Genomic DNA, 23,072 nt, shown 5'->3' on the forward strand with positions numbered 1-23,072 from the left:
CATAAGGGAAGGACAATCATATTTTATATAAATGAGCCTGGTCCGACCCCTAGGGTCAGAGAGGCGGGGCCCCAAAAGGGCAAATTTTCTTAATTTTAGCTTTAAAATCCTACTCCTCCTTCATCCTTGGATGGATTTCATCCATATTTGGTTTGAAACATCATTAGGGAAGGACAATCATATTTTATATAAATGAGCCTGGTCCGACACCTAGGGCCTGAGGGGTGGGGCCCCAAAAGGGCAAATTTTCTCATTTTAGCTTTAAATTCCTACTCCTCCTTCATCCTTTGATGGATTTCATCCATATTTAGTGTGAAACATCATTAGGTAAGGACATTCATATTTTATATATTTGAGATAGGTCTGACCCCTAGGGGCTGAGGGGTGGGGCCTCAAAAGGGCAAACTTTCTTATTTTAAGCTTTAAAATTCTACTCCTCCTTCATCCTTGGACGGATTTCATTTATATTTAGTGTGAAACATCATTGGGAAAGGACAATCATATTTTATATAAATGAGCCTGGTCCAACCCCTAGGGGCTGAGGGGTGGGGCCCCAAAAGGGCAAATTTTCTTAATTTTAGCTGGCCCACTTCCTGTTTTCAGGTTTCACTCTCTGATCTCAATGAAAATTGATCTATAGGGGTTTTAATTGACGCCGAACAACGTGCAAACATTTTCGTAAAGATTATTGTATTCCAAGATGGTCGCTGGCCCACTTCCTGTTTTAAGGTTTTCAGTCTCTGATCTTAATGAAAATTGGTCTATAGGGGTTTTAATTGATGCGGAACAACATGCAAACATTGTCGTAAAAATTTTGGTATTTCAAGATGGCTGCTGGCCCACTTCCTGTGTTCGGGTTCATTCCAGATCTCAATGAAAATTGGTCTATAGGGGTTTTAATTGATTCAGAAGGGGGAACTTAAGGTGAGGACAATCATATTTTATAAAGGACCAGGCTAAGACCCACGGGGATAGTACGGCGGAGGTCCAAACTGGGAGCTTAGCTGAAATTTGGCTTTAAAATCTGACTCCTTATATTAATCCTTGAATGGGTTACAACCATATATGGATAAAGGGCAACCAAGTTTGTTCAACAAATGACATTTACCTATTTCAGAAACTTACATATTCAACTAAGGAGTTCCTTGTATTATTTATATTAATTGTTAACCACTACTATATACTGTGACTTTGTTGTTTTGTGCCATGAGTCAGATGACCGTAAAGGCCCATGGGCCTCTTGTTTTTCTGTAACCATGGAAACATTGCTGAAAATGCCAGATTTTTGTGTACGAATCGTTTCCGGAGCACAATTATAAAACCAGCAGAGATATTTCCATGAAACTTCATAGACACATTGTTCTTATGGTCTAGTAGTGCCTTTTGCTATTTTTAGGTTTTCATTTTTTTGCACTTTTCCGTAACCATGGAAACATTGCTGAAAATATCATATTTTTGTACAGGTTCGTTTCCGCAGCATAACTGGAAAACCGGTTGAGATATATGCACGGAACTCCATAGGCACATTAGTCTTATGGTCTAGTAGTGCCTTTTGCTATTTTAAGGTTTTCACTTTTTGTACTTTTTTCTGTAACCATGGAAACATTGGTGAAAATGGCAGATTTTTGTGTAAGAATCGTTTCCGGAGCACAACTCTAAAACCAGCAGAGATATTTCCACGAAACTTCATAGACACATTCTTTTTACGGTCTAGTAGTACCTTTTGCCATTTTTAGGTTTTCATTGTTTTGCACTTTTTCCGTTACCATGGAAACATTGCTGAAAATATCATGGTAAATGGTAAATGTTACTTTGCAAAACTCCTCCCATCTTTTGTGTATATAGTCTAAACAAATGTCAAGGCTGTATACCTGATTCAACAATTGCAGCCCCGCTCTACTTGAATTATACTCCATCTTTCTTTAGCTCAACTTCCTTTTTCCTATTTTTTTTCTCCATACACACAAGTCTCCACAATCAAACTTACTTCAGCTTTGATATCTCCATTGGTGGGGGATCTGAATGGCTATGTCCTTGTTTTGAAAATTATGTTAGCAATAGATAAGAATCGAAGTGTTATCACTGAATTATGATCAAAATGTGATGTGTTGTCGGACGAAATTGCGTTTTCACCCGTTTTTCCTGACATACCGGTATGTTATAATTGTAACTTATATGAGTAATTTGATTATATTTTATTTACAATTTCTTTATTCTACATTATTAGCTCACCTGGTCCGACTTCTTCTCCATAACCGCTGGTCGGATTTCAACAAAATTTGACTGGTAGCATCCTTATGGGCTACTAACTGAAAATTGTACAAATGATGGGGCTGACCCCCCAGGGGCCTGAGGGGCGGGGCCAAAAGGGGTCAATTTGGCTATTTCCATATAAAGGACTTCTTCTCTGAAACCAAGCATGGGATAGCACCCATAATGCTATGGTAGTATAATTATAGGGTGGCGATTCAAAATTGTACAAATGATGGGGCTGACCCCCGGGGGGCCTGAGGGGGGGGTCAAAAGGGGTCAATTTGGCTATTTCCATATAAACGACTTCTTCTCTGAAACCAAGCATGGGATAGCACCCATAATGCAATGGTAGCATCCTTATAGAGTGGGGATTCAAAATTGTACAAATGATGGGGCTGATCCCCCGGGGGCCTGAGGGGCGGGGTCAAAAGGGGTCAATTTGGCTATTTCCATATAAACGACTTCTTCTCTGAAACTATGCATGAGATAGCACTCAGAATGCAATGGTAGTATAATTATAGGGTGGGGATTCAAAATTGTACAAATGATGGGGTTGACCCCCGGGGGGCCTGAGGGGCGGGGTCAAAAGGGGTCAATTTGGCTATTTCCATATAAACGACTTCTTCTTTGAAACCAAGCATGGGATAGCACCCGTAATGCAATGGTAGCATCCTTATAGGGTGCGGATTCAAAATTGTGCAAATGATAGGGCTGACCCCCGGGGGGGGGGGGGGGGGGCCTGAGGGGAGGGGTCAAAAGGAGTCAATTGGGCTATTTCCATATAAATGACACTCTCTGCAACTAAGCATGGTATAGCACCCATAATGCAATGGTGGCATCCTTATAGGGTGGGGATTCCAAATTGTGCTAATGATAGGGCTGACCCCCCGGGGCCTGAGGGGCGGGGTCAAAAATGGTCAATTTCCATATAAATGACTTTTTCTCTGCAACTTAACATGGGATTACGCTCATAATGCAATGGTTACATCCTTATAGGGTTTGGATTCAAAAGTTTGCAAATGATGAGGCTGACCCCCCGGGGGCCTGAAGGGTGGGGTCAAAAGGGGTCAATTTAGCTATTTCTATATAAACAACTTCTTCTCTGCAACTAAGCATGGAAGAACACTCAATGCAATGGTAGCATCCTTATAGGGTTGGGATTTGAAATTGCACAAATGATAGGGCTGACCCCTGGGCCTTAGACAGCAATAGATGCGGGGTTAAAAAGGTCAATTAGGCTAATATTTTCATATAAATTACTTTGTCTCTGAACCAATGTATTGGATAGCATATTTGTATGGTATCAATAGCATCATTGTATGGTTGTGATTCAAAATTAAACTTTGGGAGTCAATTTTGCTTATTTTTCTAATTGTCAGAGTCTTGTGATAATTACTAAAAAAAACAGGTGAGCGATACAGGCCCTCTGGGCCTCTTGTTCGTAATTAGAAAGCGGCTAAAACATATCTTAAAATATGCATACACGAAATAGTTTTGTATCGTCGCTTTTAACTTTACTGTATAGTCGCTTGTTTTAATTAAAAAAATTACTGTATAGTCACTTGCGCAAAAATCTCATTACAAATCGCTCATATATCTAATTTTCAAGCAAAATGAACTTACATATGATATCGTTCAGGCCAAAGTATGTGTTAAGAATTGAGAAACATATAAACAAAAAATGTAAAGTTGCGTAAATCTATTTTTTTTTTTTTAATGATTTGATTCATTGAAAGCTCACTTTTTTCACGCGATTCCCGGGCGACAACGATATCAAATATGTACATACAAATCAATACAGACGCAAAACAATGGAATAGTTGCTCATCACTATCATCACTAATATTAATCAGCCTATATGTGTTATTATCAATATTTTTTTAATATGTGGGTATGTGTGCATTTTGACCACGTCATTAACAGGAAATTTTGTTTGTTCTTTTTGTGTCTTGATAATGTGACAGATAGCCTCGAAAAATTGACATTATTTTTGTCCATACTAATGGAATTATTCTTTTCCCTATAAGGTATATTTGAAACCAACATATATTAACGCGTGCGATAAGATTTTACTTATTTCGCTGGTGATAAGAAATTGTGAAAATCAATCACCGCAACAATAGCATTACAGTAAAAACAAAAGTTTAAATTGCGAAATTGAATCCCTTGTGAAATAACTTTAGACACGAAAATAATTTTGTAAGTGAACAGCCATTGAAATGACTTCAGTGATTTTCGTTTATGATTCTAGAAGGATGTTTTCTCCGTAATTCTGACATGTTTTAAAGTAATGACTGGTCCATGGAAATCCAAGTTATACCTGAAGTATCAACGTGGTGGATTCTATTGCATTTTTGTTGTATTTACTCCATCTAAATTGTAAATGACTATACATGATTTGTGCAATAAAGTTGACTAAACGTTTAAATTGAAAGTGTATTTGATAACTGTTACTCTGTTAGACTGATTTGTTTATTTTGATTGCTTCACAGCCTTTTATCACTGAATATATTTCTTCTTTGTAACAAGCGACTATACAAGTGTCTTCACAAGCAACTATACATCGCCAGTTTCAAAACAATGCAAGTGACTATACAATTTTAACTGATCATCCTACAACTTCAAAATACGATCAAATAAAACATATTGTGTCCATTAATATACATTAATGTGTTTTATATTGTTTGATTCATTTATTAACCTGTGATGGTGCTTGAAATAATTAAAGCCAGACAGAATGCCTTAAAATATTAGGCGAGTGTCTCAATTCTACGATGATGAACAACAGATCAACTCACGAAAAGTGTCTGAAATATTAGTGCTGGTTAACACTCAACATTTCATTAGTCGCTGGTAGTTAAATTTCCTATCCATGACGCCCTTTATAACTGAAGATTACAACAAAAATGTATAGAATAAATGAAATTGGCAAAAATTATCCACTATCCCTGGTTGCATTTGTCTTAGCAAGTGATCGAGTCTTGTTCAACTATACAGACTCACAACTACGAAATTTAAAAAATTCTATACACTTTTGTTCATACACTGTGGCAATGATTCCTTACAATCACTTCAAGTAGGTGAAATAAAAGCAACTACAACATAATTTATTTTAAGTTAATTTTAATCTAACGTCCATATTGCTTCTACTACTGTTGTAGTCAGAATTCCTTTTTCATCATTAGTAGTACACAGTAAGCAGCATTTTAGATTTAATCTCAACCAATTACAAGTTATCGCCGTCATATTCAATAACAATAATATCCCATGAAATTATTACGATGTAGATTTCTGGATAGTATCATATTTACTAACTATTTCTACACAATACAATTTTATGCTGCAGAACTTGAACACATTACGTTTCTGTGATCTAAATCATGGACATTAAATTCATATTGTGCATAAGAACATAGACTTTAATTATCACCCTTATTATCAAGTTGAACAAGACAGACAACAGACCAGATATGGACAGGTTCAAGTTGCGGCATAGTTATAAATACAATACACTTTTTGTTAATTTCAAAATGTGTCCCCATATGACTATGATCCTTCCACAATAGACATATCATTTAATGATAGAAACATGATAACCACGTATTATTGTGGCTAATCAATGATATGCCCTTATTTATAACCAATAAATGGCATGTCCTAATAAGGATGTAGTTATTTAATTACATGTCCTCCTACAGTTCCATTGAATGACATATCCTTATTTGGAAATAGCTAATTAATGATATGCCCCTATATAGCTTTGGCCATCTATAGAGGAGGGTACACTACAATAACAACTGCTAACAAAATTCATACCATGTGACACTAACACACACTTTTTTCTTTTTTTTTTCTCTCTTTTTTTTTCTGCTCAACCTCCATTACAATTTAAATAGCACTTAAGTTGAGACATATAAATACATGTAGAAACAGTTTCAATGGATGTTGCAGCGAACAAATCAATTATTTTATTCAAAATGCTGGAAAGAATATGCATTATTTGAAGTTATATCTAATTATTCAATCACTGATCACAACTGTCAATCTGCTAAAATCACATACTTTAAGTAATAAAGCTTCAGTCATACGAGCTATTCCAATACAATTATTACATTAATGTTGAAATTCCACCAAGAATACTTTGTTTCATACAACATTGCCAAGATATTCTCACAGTGGAAACAATGCATGAATAAAACGTTAGGAAAGAAAAGAAATTTGTCTTAGACAGATAGCGCTTCTGAATATTAGGGGAAAGAGACAAAGAACTCCATTAAACAATTAAAAATTAACACGTTCTTTCATCATAAATAATGAAAATATATTAAAACTAGCTAGCTAGCAATGTCATTATTTGTGAGAAAGTGTCTCAAAATATTTGATACAGATATCTACAATGCATCTTCAAACAAGTTACACTAAAAATAATAAAATGAAACTGTTATTACTGATCAAAGAGGAAAAACACAATCTTATTTATGAATTTTCAACACTCCTCTAAATAAAGAAGAGTTCAGTTTCTTCTGCAGAAAGCCGAGAACAAATTCCATTTCCTTTTTTAAATAAAAAATACTTAGAAAAACGAGATAATTTCCATGGAAGAAAACATAAGGTGATAAGTCTCAGAATTTTGTACACTTTAGAAGTTCTTCACTTTACTGTCTTCATGTTGATGTCTAGATAGAAAAGTCATCAAGACCAGGTCAATAAAACATGCAGTTTACTCCTAGAAACATTCACCACAACAGCTGGTCGAAGACCTTTAAAATCATACTGTTTTGCAGAAATAATGGAGATTTTCTCTCATAAATAGAATAATGTAGTATTGCGTCTATTGGTATAATAATATAATATGCATTTCCTCTTCAGCTTTAGTGCAAATTATCCATTCCTTGTTTGTTCGCTGAAGTAATCTGTGCAGTATCTGTTTGTCCGCTGTGCAAATGAACTGATGACAATCGATGGATACAACATGATGTCGTCGGATTCGTGTCAAAGAATTCACAACATAAAACACTGAAGAAACAGCACATGATAACTTGTTGAAAAAAAATTACCTAAAAAGAGAGAAGATAAGGATTAGGAGGTACTATAGGTTATTCAACATTCTAGGACTAACTGATTTATTATATCTAATATTAATATAATATTTGTCAAAACTGTTCCAAACGAACAACATCTGATCCTTTTATACCAAAAAAAGTCTCTTAATTCCAAGTTTTCGGCTACTTTCATGTTTTCTAGAAGGAAAATTTACCAAAAATTTAAAATTAAGAGACCTTTTGGATTAAATATTCGAAGAATAGGGGGAGCTAATGTTGTCACCCCGGCGTCGGCGTCGGCGTCCCATTTCACGTTAAAGTTTTTGAGCAAGTTTCTGTTTCGTCAATTGTTTAAGCTTAAGTCATCATAAATGTTTATGATTTTATTTTCCTAATGTGTATGGATGCTGAACGTGATAATACAACCAATTTGGGGCCCTTTAGGTTTTTTTTTGAGTCTGTTAATTTGTCATATTTCCATGTTTAAATAGTAAATACTTGAACATCAACTTCTTCTGAATAGGCGAGCTTTGCTGTTCTCCAACAGCTCTTGTTGATTAAATATTATTTTATATGCAAACATTTTAATACATGTGCATGTACACATATTATACCAAATGGAAATTATAAAAAATAAAAACACTTTAACGTTCATAAAAAATAACATTTACATTTTGTATTTATATCTATTTTTCAATGAAATAGAAGTTGAATGATTATAAACATCAGTTTCTGAAATAATTCAATTCAGCAGACATTGCACTTTTAAACATTAATGATCTATATACCTTTATCACTGATAATCATGCTAAATTTAACTAGTGGTAGGTTTTGCCCAATATGGTACTTTTTCTTTAATTTTAAAATCAGTCCATATAAACAAACACAAGATAGGAAACCTTACCTAATATCTAGATCTTATGTCAGCTTCAAACCTGAAAAAATAAAATAAAAGAATGTCACTACAATGCTTAATTTGTATATAATATCAACAAAATTTAAAAATAAAAAAAACAAGAGGAACTTAAATATGTATAATGGTAAATAAATACATAAATTAAGAACTAAATCATGATCCCAATTCTAAATATTGATTTATCTGAATGAACCATATATATTTTTGTTGATTTAAAAAAAAAAACTTCCATGGTCCTTTAAATCTAAGGCTACATATTACAAGGTTTGACTAAATATATATCTGGTAACATAATGTTTATCTTACAATGACCCCTTGAAAAACAGTTGTTTAAATATTTAGAAATCTACCATATAACATGATAGCAAATGGTAATGCTTCATTTGCATATATTTGATGACCATATCACATGTTCTAGAGTTTAGACAGCTACCATGCCATTCATTGATGATCTTGGTCTATAGAGATACCACGATAATGCTAGGGTCACACTAAGGATCACAGTAAATATTTTATGGTGTGGGTTTAGAAAGCTACCTAGATATTTGATTGGGTTCAGAGAGCTACATGTACCTAGATCTTTGATGATGTGGGTTTATAGATAGGTCTACGGGGAACACAGGAAAGATAAAATGATAAGAAATGACTCGGCATCAAAGCCTCCTTCCATTATATATAGACAAGAGGCCCAGAGGGCCTGTATCGCTCACCTGGTTTGTAATGCCAAGTAATGTTTTAAATACAGGTTCATTGTTTCTTTTCTGAAGGAATATTAATTAGAATATTTACCTCTAATTCCCCTATTGGGTCCCATCCCTCCTGCCCCAAGAGGGCCAGAGCCAAAATTTATACAAGTACTGTTCCCCTTCTCCCAAGGATGTTTGTGGCCAAATTTGGTTACAATCCATGTAGAACTCTATGACAAGTAGCGATTTAAAGGATTTACCTCTATTTCCCCTATTGGGCCCCGCCCCTCCTGCCCCTGGGTGGTCAGAGCCAAAATTTATACAAGTTCTGTTCCCCTTCCCCAAAGGATGTTTGCGGCCAAATTTGGTTACAATTCATGTAGAACTCTATGACTAGTAGCGATTCAAAGGAATTACCCATATTTCCCCTATTGGGTCCCGCCCCTCCTGCCCCTGGGGGATCAGAGCCAAAATTTATACAAGTTCTGTTCCCCCTCCTTCAAGGATGTTTGTGGCTAATTTTGGTTACAATACATGCAGAACTCTAGGACAAGTAGCGATTTAAAGGATTTACCTCTATTTCCCCTATTGGGCCCCACCCCTCCTGCCCCCGGGGGTTCAGAGCAAAAATTTACACAAGTTCTGTTCCCCTTCCCCCAAGGATGTTTGTGGCCAAATTTGGTTACAATCCATGTAGAACTCTAGGACAAGTAGCGATTTAAAGGATTTACCTCTATTTCCCCTATTGGGCCCCGCCCCTCCTGCCCCCGGGGGGTCAGAGCCAAAATTTATACAAGTTCTGTTTCCCTTCCCCCAAGGATGTTTGTGGCCAAATTTGGTTACAATTCATGTAGAACTCTATGACAAGTAGCGATTTGAAGGATTAACCTCTATTTCCCCTATTTGGCCCCGCCCCTCCTGCCCCAGGGGACCAGAGCCAAAATTTATATACAAGTTCTGTTCCCCCTCCCCCAAGGATGTTTGTGGCCAAATTTGGTTACAATCCATGCAGAACTCTATGACTAGTAGCGATTTAAAGGAAATGTTGACGGACAGACGGACAGACGGACGGACGACGGACGGACGGACGACGGACGGACGACGACACGGACGGACGACGCGCCATGACATAAGCTCACCGGCCCTTCGGGCCAGGTGAGCTAAAAATGGATCAGCTACAAAAAGAGAACTCATTGAGATTGGGGCAGTGTGTTTAACAAAATAATGCATGTACAATGGTAGATGAGACTTAACCTCCCTTACAAGCATTAAAGTATAAACTAGAAATGTTGTATCATATCAATACCTTCAGTTGCTTTTTGCATTACATTTAAACACTAACAAATTCTCTAATGACGCCACAACAAACATATACTGCTCAAAACCTTTGGTACAACCAGAACACAAGGCGTGCAATATATACATTTCAGTTATAATAAGAGGTGTAATGGTTAAATATTGTACTCTGCTGTTTGTAAGGTGAAACAAAATGACTCCAATGTACATACAATGGTAAATGACTGATAATGCAGATGAACCCTTTATTCAGAAATATATCAGATTTACGTAAATATTTTCTGTTTTAATTTTTTCAGTTGATCTTGAAGATAATGGAAATGATTTCCGTGCTTAATAATTTCCCTGGGCATACAATCTTCAAACTTTCCAACTTCAGGTGAAGTTTTTATGTAAGTCAAAGCTCAGAACAGAGGTCACAGCGAAGTTTGTTTCAGTACATATATATCACCTAGACAAATCAGTAACCTTTATTTGTTATAGTGAAGACCACCTGATAAGAACACTCAAATCCCTATTCTCACTCTAGATCTGTTTCATAGAGGATCGTCTAATAAACAGAGTGAAAATAAACTAAAACATATGTATTTTTCTTAGAATTTCTGACAATTGAAATACTGTGCTTTTCCCGGCAGTCAGGTACTAGAGCAGAAAAAGGGGATAGCAAATCGATTGAATACATATGATACCACAATCAGATTACTCTGACAAAACAATGCTTTACAACATAACTACCTTAAAACTTCTAGATATATATAGAAAGTATATTCATTGAACTATTCAAACTATTCAAAAGTAGAATGATTATTAAGATAAATATTGTCAAGATTATTTAATAGCAACTTAAAATTTATACTTCTAGTCTTCATGAGGTATTTATGCAATTCAAACTGATTTGGTGATAGGTACTGAACTATGTATAAGGGTATGGAGAGGTAGTAACTAATGGAGATATCAGTTTTTACTGTCTAATTCACTACAGGAATTAGATCGTTGATCATGGTATTACTAAATTTTAGTGGCACGTTGAAGCCAGCACTATATACTACTTAAAACCAATGAGTAAGGCATCACTTTATCACCTTAGTGACTGTTACATCTACTTGCAAGTCTGATAATAAGGTTCCAGTTAAACCATAGAAATCCAACAAATGTTAGAATTACAAAAGACTTCAGGAAATTTTGTGCCTTCGTTTCTTTAAAGAATATAATGTTGATGAACTTACATTGAACAACAAAATAAAAAGAAATTATTATTTTTTTGTCATTTTTGTTCCAACACCACAGAAATTTTGAAATTTCATACTTTCACAAACACCTTGAAACATTAGGATAATTGTTATAAAACAACCTGTATGTAACTATGTGAACTAAATGTATACACCCCGTCACATTTTGTGATGACTGTGTGCGAGGTTGTACAGAGCGTGAAGAGAAAAGCAGTCACACCTTACAGACCGTCCGCTGTTCTGATACAAGGATCTACAAAACAGCCACAAGTTCAAATGGATTCATATGATTATTAATGTTAACTGATGCATCTTATCAACATGTTTTTGAGGAGGTCACCAAATGATGTTCATGTCTGTGTCAAAGTAAACAGAATAGATTGCTTTCAGAAGTAATAGACTTTATGCTAAATTAAATAGTATTTAGATACAAATAACCATTCAGATTTATGAAAAACTTCAATTTAAAATTATCAATCTGCTTGTTCTTTACGTTTTATTTGTTTAATTTTCCCCAGAAGGTGTATGCAATGGTTTGTCATTATTTTACTGACTGTGATATATCTATTGTCATGTAAGGTGGTGGCAAGTTCCAGAGGAAAATCACTGACATACAAATAGCAATAATTATAAACTGTATTTGGTCTTTAAACACACAGAAAGAGTTTTATAGACCTTTGGTAACACACCAAGCCCTACTAATTCAATCACTCATTTTCAGAACATCTTAAGTATGTTTTCAATTATGAATCTGAATTAAGTTAATTCTAAATTCATATCATGACCATAACAACCTCAACAATGTCCATACATCATTCTCATATTTTATAACTGTGCCTTTACAATTACACATCAATTAAATTTAATGGGTTTTTTTGCTACAAATTTTGGCGATCAATAGACAAAATCTGGCCATTATGATACATGATACATTGTATATCAAAGATACTTGTTCAGTTCTGGTGTCACAAAATAAAATCACACGTTAATGGTTGCTATGTAAACTGTAGTTAAACAGATATCCATAGTGGTGAGGTTTTTTTAGAGATATAAATTTCTGCTTCTCCATAAAATATTTTTTTCCCCCCATTTGCTGTTTAAATTTACTTTTTATATTATTAGTATTAAATGTAAAACCAGTGAAGGGAATAGCCACACAGCATGACGTGAAGGAATAAGATTTGAAAACCTATTACAGATATCATGTGTTAATGGATTTACTACTCCTGTACCACTCGCTGAAGCAATAAGTTTTACTCAATTTGGTACTTTAATACTAGCCTAGTCAGTTTGCTGTTGTTGTCTATCAAAATTCAATACAGTAACTGGCAAAGAATTTACAATATCAAATTGTTCTCAAATTTATAGCGAAGTAAGACTAGATAATTGGAAAGACATTCCACCTTTTGGCTGTGAGACAAAGGGACATAATCACCAGTACACCTGCACTCCTTACCTAAACTGTCTACTAGGACTTCCTATGAAACAGTACTATTGAGGAAGAAAGAAATTTCATCACTGTAATCTTAATATATATATCATATATGCAAAAAGTTGAATCATTATAAAATTTTATTCAAAGGAAAAAATATTTCAGCATTTACATATCTGTCGATGTAAATGACCAGGAAAAAGTCATACATTAACCATTTGTTCCAGCATTTTATGATCCAGAAAACATCTCAAGCATAAGATCTCATCATTGTCCTGTTTAGACCTTCTAACACCATATAAAGCTTAAGCAATGCTCTAAGATTCTCAGCTAGTGGTTTTTTAAGCATTCAAGTAAAATTTCCCCTCAAGCCTCCACTCCCTAAAGTATCAAGCCTATGAAATATGCAAAGTGATCATACTTTAAAAATGACTGGAAGCTGGCAATAAAGCTGATGAGAGACTCTTTAAAGAGATTAAATATTGATTAAGCTGCCAATAAAGTGATCTACTTGTGATCCCTGTAGATGGTATGACTGGATTATAAGCTATGACAGACAATGAAGACTTACCATCCAAAGCCTCCAGAGCATAGTACTTGACATCCATATCTGGGTCAGTCTTGAGCTTATCCAGGGTAGTTTTCACTGTTCCTTGTAGTGTCCTGTAAGTAACCACACAACCCATCGTCTGTCATGTCATTCTTAACATATAATTCTCAACACTTGTCAAACAATCATTATTTCTGTTTGTTTGTAATTCCCAACACTTGTGAAACAATCATTATTTCTGTTTGTTTGACAAAATTAACAGCCAGGGTTATGAAATATTTCTATGTTACCTTAAATTGATAATGGTACCTGTCTTGCTTGAAACTAGTTCTGTTTTGTACAAATATATTGTTTCTTATTTTCTTTACATGACAGTACTAGAGATACTCAAAAAATGCAATGTTGCATACTTAAAGTTGACCATTTCAGATAATTATTCTTTCCATGAAATAGCTTTTTACTACTTTGGATAACACAAATTATCGTGAGCATTTTGGTAATTGCATAAACTCAATCAGTTACTTACGTTTGGTCGAAATGAGGTCCCAATTTTTGAAGACTTTTGGCGACATTGAATCTAACATTGGCAACTGTGTCGTTTGCAAGACTGACAATTGTTGGTAAAAGAGTCTTGTTCGTAATTTCAGAGCCAAGAGCTTCAGATAATAGCTGCAAGAAATCATACAAAATTTAATAGGATCACAAAGATGACCACAATGTCTATTATATTGAGTAACAGTTTTATAATTTACATAAGACCTATCAATCAATAATCTGAGTTTGACAAATGTTAGCATGTTTCATACTAACTGATGCTGTGCAGTGAGTTTTTAAAAATGTTTTAATTTTTGGCAAAAACAAAAAGTGCTCTGCCAAAATTTACAGAACTCATATAGTTTCAGTACCGTATATAGCAACAAATAAATACAACATTACTTTTCTGATATTATTGAATGACATTCACTCTGTGTTTTCAGTAAGTGCTATTAAAGAAAAAGACAAAATAAGGTAGTGGAGTTTAGGTTTATGAACAAGAAGGAAAATAAATTATCAAAATCAACTAGAAATGTCTTTAAGGCAAAAAAGCGCCCAAAACTCCATGAACTAAAGTTGGGTGGGATGTGAGGCACATTAGAATAAGACAAGACACGTGGCAAGATGGAGCATGGCTGACACCGTAACAGTATGCTCCCTATTCCCTTCATTTCATAGCTAGACTGAAAATTTACATCTAATAAGCTGGAGTTTCCACAGCAACTCAATCTGCAAGATTGTCCATTAAAATTTTATAGGAAAGGTACAGATGCCATTCTGAATACTTACATTGATACAGAATAAGCATGTAAGTCTATGCAGGTAGTTTTGATCGCGTGCCATGGAGTTCACTTTAGGTATAACAGTCTGAGATGCCCAGTCAGATCCAAACTTCTCCACCAACTTCTTCAAGTTCAATGTCGCTGCCTCACGGATAGCAAACACTGTTAAAGTTCAATTAGCACTGTTTTAATTTCAATAGTACCAATTACTTTAAATAAAACAACAACATTGATTGGCTTGTCAGCCAGATATAAAAGATTCAGTATTATATGCATATATTATCATACCTGGTATTAAGAGATATGACTTGAAGTCTGAACATAAAGAAAATTAGCATAATGGAGATATGGCACACCCAGTTTTTATGAATACCACTACCAAGCCACAAACCAAAGCAATTCCTTGAAAATTGTCTATTGGTAGAGAGTGTTTTTGTTTTGCCTATAATCTTTAGTCAGCGTTTCATTGATAACGTGATAATTTTCAATATAAATGAATACTGTCAGAAGCCAAGACTTGCAACAAAACTTACCATGATCGACAAGCCATGTCATACAAAGAGAGTTCAATTTTTCATCAAAGAATTCAACACCCTGAAAAAGAAAATATGTAACATAAAAAATGGGTTATATTAAAACAATGGAATAAGTGATTAAAACCTGTTTTTATATTCACAGCATACAGGTAGAATATACGTTTCAATATAACCTGCTGCTCTGTTTCAATGGTTTAGGAAAATGTCCAAAGAATACATCAATAGTTCTACTGATGGTATCACCATGAGCTAGTTTTGAAGTTAGTTTCAACAATTATAGAAAAGAAAAATTCAAAGAAATATATCTTTATGGATATTTATACATATTTGACACATCTTTCAATAGTCAATACCGATTTAATGGATTGCTGATTGCTGTTCTTAAGCCCGTGTTGGACTTTGTCAACTCATATAATGAGAAATGACAGAATGAAATCTCTGGTTATATTTTCATCCTCTTCCAGAAACGATCACAATCAATTTACTGATATGATTTAATGTGTGATTCACTCCTGATATATAAATTTCAAGACAGAATTATCCTGTGTAAAATATAAGCTATTTATCATTGAAATTACTGGTATATCAAATTATATTCATGGAAATATACATCACTTATATGACCTTTTGACATACTGTATAATAAACATATGACTTATAAGAACAATAACTTGTAACAAATTTTTTATTGTCATTATTTGATGCTCTGTTTTAGAAATACTGTATTTCTTTATAAGGTAGACATTATAGAAATCTGAGAGAAGTCTCAGCTTTGTCAGACATCCCTCCATGTTTACTTACCAATTGTCCGGCTAGGAGTGGCATGTACTCAATAATAGCTAATCTCACTCTCCACTTTGTGTCTTCTGCCAACTCAACAATGGCCGGCAACAGACTCTGAGATAACTGTTTGATTCCAATCACCTACAAACCATCACATTAATTGTCATACTGGAAAGGCTGAATTCTGACAATCTAAATACTGATAATAAACTACTGTATTACAAATATAAATTTTCCAAGAAAACAAAAGTATTAATAGCTTCTGGAAAAGCTAATGACTGGGATTCAAAAAGCAAACCTGAAGTGCTCTTTCTTAAAAATAAACGCTTTCAATGACCATTTCAGGAGTGAATAACGACTACGAGAGGTCATCATCCTTTTTTGTACCTCATTATTCAGCTGTCTTACCTCATTGACACAGTCAAGATTTGAAATGATGTTCAGTCTGACTTCTGGACATTCGTCCTTCAGTTGTGTAAGGAACAGGGGCAACAGATGTTCTATTGTGCTGTAAGTATGTCAAAGGAGATTATGTAGCTCATAGGCTAAATCTGTAATATTTTCTTACTCATAAGTGCATTAATATACATCACAGGCCAAATCTGTACAAGTTTCCTACTCATAAGTGCATTATTATACATGTACATCACAGGCCAAATCTGTACAAGTTTCCTACTCATAAGTGCATTAATTATACATACATCATAGGCCAAATCTGTACAAGTTTCCTACTCATAAGTGCATTAATTATACATACATCACAGGCCAAATCTGTACAAGTTTCCTACTCATAAGTGCATTAATATATACATACATCATAGGCCAATTCTGTACGAGTTTCTTACTCATAAGTGCATTAATTATACATACATCATAGGCCAAATCTGTACAAATTTCTTACTCATAAGTGCATTAAGATATTTAAACCAAGATAATATACATCACAGGCCAAATCTGTACAAGTTTCCTACTCATAAGTGCATTAATTATACATACATCATAGGCCAAATCTGTACAAGTTTCTTACTCATAAGTGCATTAATTATACATACATCATAGGCCAAATCTGTACAAATTTCTTACTCATAAGTGCATTAAGATATTTAAACCAAGATAACATACATGACAGGCCAAATCTGTACAAGTTTCCTACTCATAAGTGCATTAATTATACATACATTATAGGCCAAATCTGTACAAGTTTCTTACTCATAAGTGCATTAATTATACATACATCATAGGCCAAATCTGTACAAGTTTCCTACTCATAAGTGCATTAATTATACATACATCACAGGCCAAATCTGTACAAGTTTCCTACTCATAAGTGCATTAATTATACGTACATCATAGGCCAAATCTGTACAAGTTTCTTACTCATAAGTGCATTAAGATATTTAAACCAAGATAATATACATCACAGGCCAAATCTGTACAAGTTTCCTACTTATAAGTGCATTAATGTACATCATAGGCAAAATATGTACAAGTTTCCTACTCATAAGTGCATTAAGATATCCTACTCATAAGTGCATTAATATACAAATATTGCATGACAACTCCATAAAATTTTTGTGCAATTATTTTATATAAAATTCTCGTAAACTTTAATTCATTAGTCAAACAAGCAGCATGGTAAAAAAACCTTTAAGGCTAAGAATTTATAACTTGGGGAAAATCAAAATGAAAAGTTCTCTACTATCAACAGTATATCATTAATATGAGCCTGCTCTAGTTTCTTTTTCGACTTACTTGTCCTTCCCAAGGATGGGAGAGAGTCCCATGATGACAGAGGCAAGGGCGGACTTGACATGCTGATTAGCGTCAGAAACTAGGTCCTTGACACAGGGGAGGATACTAGTCATAATTGTACTCTCACGTACATCTGGTGACAGGTTCTGACAGAAATCTGAACAACAAGAATATTATTTCAAACATGATTATATTGAAAACTTATCTATCTTTAATAACCACACTTTAACTTTTCCTGTTTGCTCTGTAATCAGACCATATCTCAAATCGCCCTTCCATTTCAATTGCACTAATACATGTATTAAATCCAATCTGTAAATAAAGTTTTACCTTAACTTTTAATTGGAGGACAGTTTTAACAAAGTATATTACTTAAACTGACCTTTAACCTTGTGAGCTGCGGCAGCTCTGACTTCAGCTTCACAATCTTTCAATAATCCTTGGAAGGCTTGCACTAAATCATTCTTTGTGATTTCTGGTCCCACTGCCTTTTGTAGCTGTCAAAAGAAGTCAAAGTTAGTTACACAGGGAACCTAAATAGAGCAGTTGGATTTGCCTAGGTGACAGTGTTTTCAATGTTAACATGGTTTCTCAGATATTGTGGATGAAATTTTGTTTGCCCTAGAGAGCACTAGCTTTTTGTATGCCATTTTAAAAGGAAAATTGATGACCGGAAGAATTTCTGCAATTTGGAAGTTCAGAAAGAATTCAAATGACTGATCAGAAATGTATACAATATCCAAATCTATTTCTATTGTAACTATGTGTACCATTACCAATAATACCAAGATAATTGGCAATTTTTACTCCAAATGGTCAAAAGATTCAGTCACTTACTTCGATAAATTTGTCTGCCACCATGTAGCGCACTCTCCAGGATTTATCCTCGGCAGCCTGTCGTAGAGTGGGCATCACAAACTGTTCTGTATCTTCTGACGGTAGTAAGGAAGCTATGCTGACACAGGCCTCCACTGCCAATAATCTCACCGAGTCCTTTAAACAAGAGGCATTTCAGTAAGAGATACAAAATGGAGGCATTCACTACTAACAACCATGACCAATACCTTCCTTTGTAAACTTTTCTAACATAATCAGAAATAAACAATTCAACTTTCAAGAAATAACTTGTCTTATAATTTCAATCAAATTTAAAATCATTTATACTATAAATCATTTATACTATCCTAAATCTATGACACTAAATAAATGTTCAGCGGTCATTATATCCAAAACCAATTTCATTGCATTTAATTGACTCATGGAAAATGTGATTCATTTAAGAACCCTATTCACTGTTTCCCTACACATTAAATTAATAGCGTGTTGTTAAAATCTTAATAATATACATTAAAACCTGTAACAAATGTTATCTATGAGAATAAACATTTACACATAATATATGTCATACACAACATATACTTTTTCTACAATTTAGAATGATTTTTGTAGTATTTTCCTGGCTATTATTCCGAAAACAAAATGCTACTTATTCCATGTCGTTAATTTCAGTAATATTTTAAGGATCATATATGATATAACCATATAATTACTATCTTGTCCGAGATCGTAACTGCAGTCTGCAGCTGTCATCAATAGTGACTGTAAAGTTGGAACAAATGTGGTATTACCTTTGTTTTACCAGATTTAGAGTAAACAATACATTTGTTCATGTTTTAGAAATATCAGATAATTTTTAACGGGACAAATTAAGCTTTCCTGGTAGTAAGATGTACCTGTTCATCCTGAGACAGTCCTGTAAACAGAGGTATAAGGTCTCCCTTCAGTTTATCTGTCTCCACAGCTTTAGCAAACTCTCCCAGCTTTCCTGCACCAGCTCGACGAACCATTGGTGTATCATCTCCCGCCAGATTTTTAAATTGTCTACATACATAAAAGAGATATTTAACATACTTTGATTCATAATAAGAGTTGAAATCAGAATATGAGGAGTTTAAATAAGAAATTACATTAAGATTGGAGCTTGACTATATCATCATATCAAGTATGCTAGGTAAACTCTACACTACAGTAAAACATTTACACTGAACTTACTATGTGGGCTGAATTAGAATTCTATATAAAGCCATTAAAATTAACTGTTGAAGTAAAACATATAAGCATTCTGTTTCTGAGCCCAGTCTGGGACTTAAAGCATTGGTCTGATGCCAATGACTAGAAATTTTACAGCTGGACTAGTGCAAATTGTAATGAACTAGTCCGAATGGACTAGTGATTCCCCTTTCGAATAATATTGTTAAATGCAACATTTACAAGATCAGTGGTAAATTGCATTTATCAACACATTTTGAGTGCATTCTTTATGCGATTATTTCAGTCCGGATGCATCATTTTGTGAGTTTTGTGTTCATAAAAGCATCCAGGCTGCAATTTGGGTAAAAAATCGTAAACTGATCATGACTGAATTGGAAGTGCTGAAGTAAAACGGCTGAATATTTAATTTGGACTAGTGATTAAATAGTCGGACTAGTAAAATTTTTGGGTTTACTAGTCCAAATGACTAGCAGTGAGAAAAATTAGCAACACAGACAGTGAGTCTTCAGCAATAGGAAACATAATACTACTTACAGTCTGAGTTCATCTTTGATGGTATTTGACACTCGGGGATAACACACTGCAAATAGTCCACATGCTGAAGTTCGGGAGGTAAACCAGTCACCTGAAACATTGAGGGATTTGTATTTTTGTTTATTTGTTGAAGTCATCATAAATAATTCAAACTGTTTCAGTTACAAAACTTTGTTGTTCAAATGTATTATTTTCCTCATTAATACAGATGGTACAATAACAGCATGATTTTCTAAAATACTTGTATATTCTTACCTTTTATCTTAAAAGTTAAACACAAATAATGGACACAAATAATGGACAAAAATCTTTATTTTGCTGTAGTCTTAGAGATTGCTTCCAGAAATGAAACTTCTTTATTAGAACACTAGTTAAGTTTTGATATTAAATAAACTATACATGTTATAAAATCATCAGTAATAGAAACATAACCAAAAGGTGTAAGCAATGGTGTTTAACAGGTACCAAAGAAGCAAGACTTTGTCAAATAAAAGACTGAAATTGTGACACATCTATGAAATAAAACTTAAGAAAATGATGTGTCCAAACTAAAATTTACAAATACTGAAATGGGAATGTGTCCTGATGGATCCAATTAATTGCTAGCATTAAATATTGACAGCATGTACTTTCTTTTTCATTGTACTTTAGAGTTTGAGTATGATCTTGCTAAACTCACATCAGACCAATCATAATGCATATTCTACAAAGAGTAAATAAAATATAGAGTTTCAATACATTATGTACAAGGCCTACCTCCAGACAATCGTTTTACAAGCGGGACAAAGTGATTTTCCAGGTCTGCCGGAGAGTGTTGAGCTGCTATGGTACGTAGAGAATCAACAGCCTTGTCACGGACCACAGTCTCTTCTACAGTGGCTAGACTCTCAAGAGGAGGCTATAATAAACAGAAACAAAACAATGACAAGAGCTTCTACCCAAGACTTAATTCTAGGTAATGGTATTATCAAAACTCCCCAATTCTTATGTCAATTCTTATGATATATATAATAAATATGAATTTGACATCAATTTTCATATGAACCGGTATGTGTAAAATTCACTTATGTAAGATATACCTACCTCCCTCACATTCAGAAATAAAATAATCAAATCAAAGACTACTTAATTTAAGCTAATAAAATATCTGTAAACTTATAAATGTGACAGAAGTTAACTTATATGATTCGCCTAATCAACATCAGTAGTGATGGTGACTCAGTACATACCAGAAGGTAGTGAACATACTCAGGTCCTCCCACTAGTGGTGTAAAATTTCCAAGTTGTTCAGCTAAGGCTAACAGCACTTCATCCTCATCATAGATTGTGTCTATTAAACAAAGAGTGAGAGTTGAAAAAAATGTACCAGGAATATTTGCCAGCAAAACCATCATAGTTCTTTTAATGACATTATATTTTTACAGATCTTCATAGCCAAACTTTATCGTAGATTTTTTTTCATTATTTATTAATTATTTTACAGAAAGATTGGAAAATAAGTAAGTTAAAAAAAATGTGCATAGCAACTAAAGAAAATGTTGACTTTCACCTGTAAGGAAAGGGATGAGCTCAGTCCTGGTTCTTTCGACACCAAGGGCTAGTGCTATTGTTGATAACTTCTTGATGCTATTAAGGCGCAACTGCAAAACACAAGAAACATTCAGATTAATTTTTTGAAAGTCAAAAGTGATCATTAAATATTTTTCATGGAGATGGCATGCAGCACACCCTAATTTTTATTTTACTGTACAGACACAATTGACGACTGACTGCATGCATGTGCAGCTACTGATATCTTTCACATGCCAAACAATGCTAAGAAGGACTGTGGTATTTTAGCTTTTTGGCATCCTTATAAGATTTATTCATATTTCTGAATCCCTTTCTTCTCATATTATTTAGCGTTTTATAAAATTAATTCTATTTACAGTATGCAGTCAATGCACCCCTCTACGTGATAAATTTAGGATTATTTTAATGGTCAAACTACAGGAAATGTGTTTTCAACACGACATAGCACTTAATCAGATCATTCCTATTTCATCCAAAAAAAAATCAAAAGTGCCATTATATGGATTATTAGTTTCAAATACTTCGATTGCAATCAATATAGTGATATATCAAACATTGTATAGATAATCACAGTATGTGATAACCTATTTATGATTCATATACAAATATGTGAAGAAGTTTATAAATAGAACTTTATCTAGTTCTATCGGTCCAAAATTTGATGGAAACATTCTGCAAGTAATCATGCATAAATGACAGAAATATTAATTTGATATGATAATCAATCACGGAAACATGTTCCATGAATCCTTCGGAGCAAACATATCGCAGCAACTGTAATAAACAACACAAAATACTGATTGTGTGAGCATGAGACGGCTTGTCACTCTTGTCATGACAACCTCCAGTTCGGATGCACATTTTGCGTTTTCAAATTAATTAAGACATCCATGGTTGATGTTTATAAATTAAAAACTATATTTTTCTCAATCACCTGTACATCTTCATTCCTTAGCTCGTCAATTAGCACAGCAATTGGATAAAGAGAGTCGTCGCCAGAATCTGTCTGAGCCATTTGTGACGCCATCTTGGATTTTGAACAGACACCTTGCGGGGGACTAATTCACTTAGAAAATACAAAACAAATTTTCTTCTCTTTTTCTTAGTTGTACCAGTTCTGAAA

General features: G+C 34.2%; 1 protein-coding gene across 2 annotated transcripts; it reads right to left on the minus strand.

The window, feature by feature from the left end:
• Positions 1–5,359: 5,359 nt before the first annotated feature.
• Positions 5,360–23,034, minus strand: LOC138317513 (serine/threonine-protein phosphatase 2A 65 kDa regulatory subunit A alpha isoform-like). 2 transcript variants are annotated; one of them, XM_069259240.1, is made up of 18 exons: positions 22,884–23,034; positions 21,927–22,017; positions 21,607–21,707; positions 21,134–21,275; positions 20,378–20,468; positions 19,525–19,672; positions 18,629–18,784; positions 18,174–18,288; positions 17,792–17,948; positions 16,448–16,547; positions 16,058–16,180; positions 15,254–15,314; positions 14,728–14,882; positions 13,931–14,073; positions 13,426–13,517; positions 12,879–12,913; positions 8,200–8,230; positions 5,360–7,310 (listed from the first exon to the last, which is right to left on the minus strand). In XM_069259240.1, the coding sequence occupies exons 1-16, from the start codon at positions 22,974–22,976 to the stop codon at positions 12,891–12,893; spliced, it is 1,791 nt and encodes a 596-aa protein (XP_069115341.1). In that variant the 5' UTR covers positions 22,977–23,034; the 3' UTR covers positions 5,360–7,310; positions 8,200–8,230; positions 12,879–12,890. The 2 variants fall into 2 exon arrangements, with proteins under 2 accessions (XP_069115341.1, XP_069115342.1); XM_069259241.1 differs by lacking the exon at positions 12,879–12,913 and having other exon boundaries at positions 22,884–23,033.
• Between the last annotated feature and the right edge of the window lie 38 nt (positions 23,035–23,072).

This window comes from Argopecten irradians, chromosome 3 (assembly GCF_041381155.1).
Source record: "Argopecten irradians isolate NY chromosome 3, Ai_NY, whole genome shotgun sequence".
Taxonomy (NCBI): domain Eukaryota; kingdom Metazoa; phylum Mollusca; class Bivalvia; order Pectinida; family Pectinidae; genus Argopecten; species Argopecten irradians.

What these genes read in the sequence shown, in the direction of transcription:
- LOC138317513 (XM_069259240.1), bottom strand. Translation starts at nt 22,976, where the DNA reads ATGGCGTCACAAATGGCTCAGACAGATTCTGGCGACGACTCTCTTTAT. An exon ending in TAAGGAATGAAGATGTACAG is followed by an intron (nt 22,018 to 22,883) that starts GTGATTGAGAAA and finishes TGTGTTTTGCAG; the next exon opens with TTGCGCCTTAATAGCATCAA. An exon ending in TGGCAGACAAATTTATCGAA is followed by an intron (nt 18,289 to 18,628) that starts GTAAGTGACTGA and finishes TTCTTTTGACAG; the next exon opens with CTACAAAAGGCAGTGGGACC.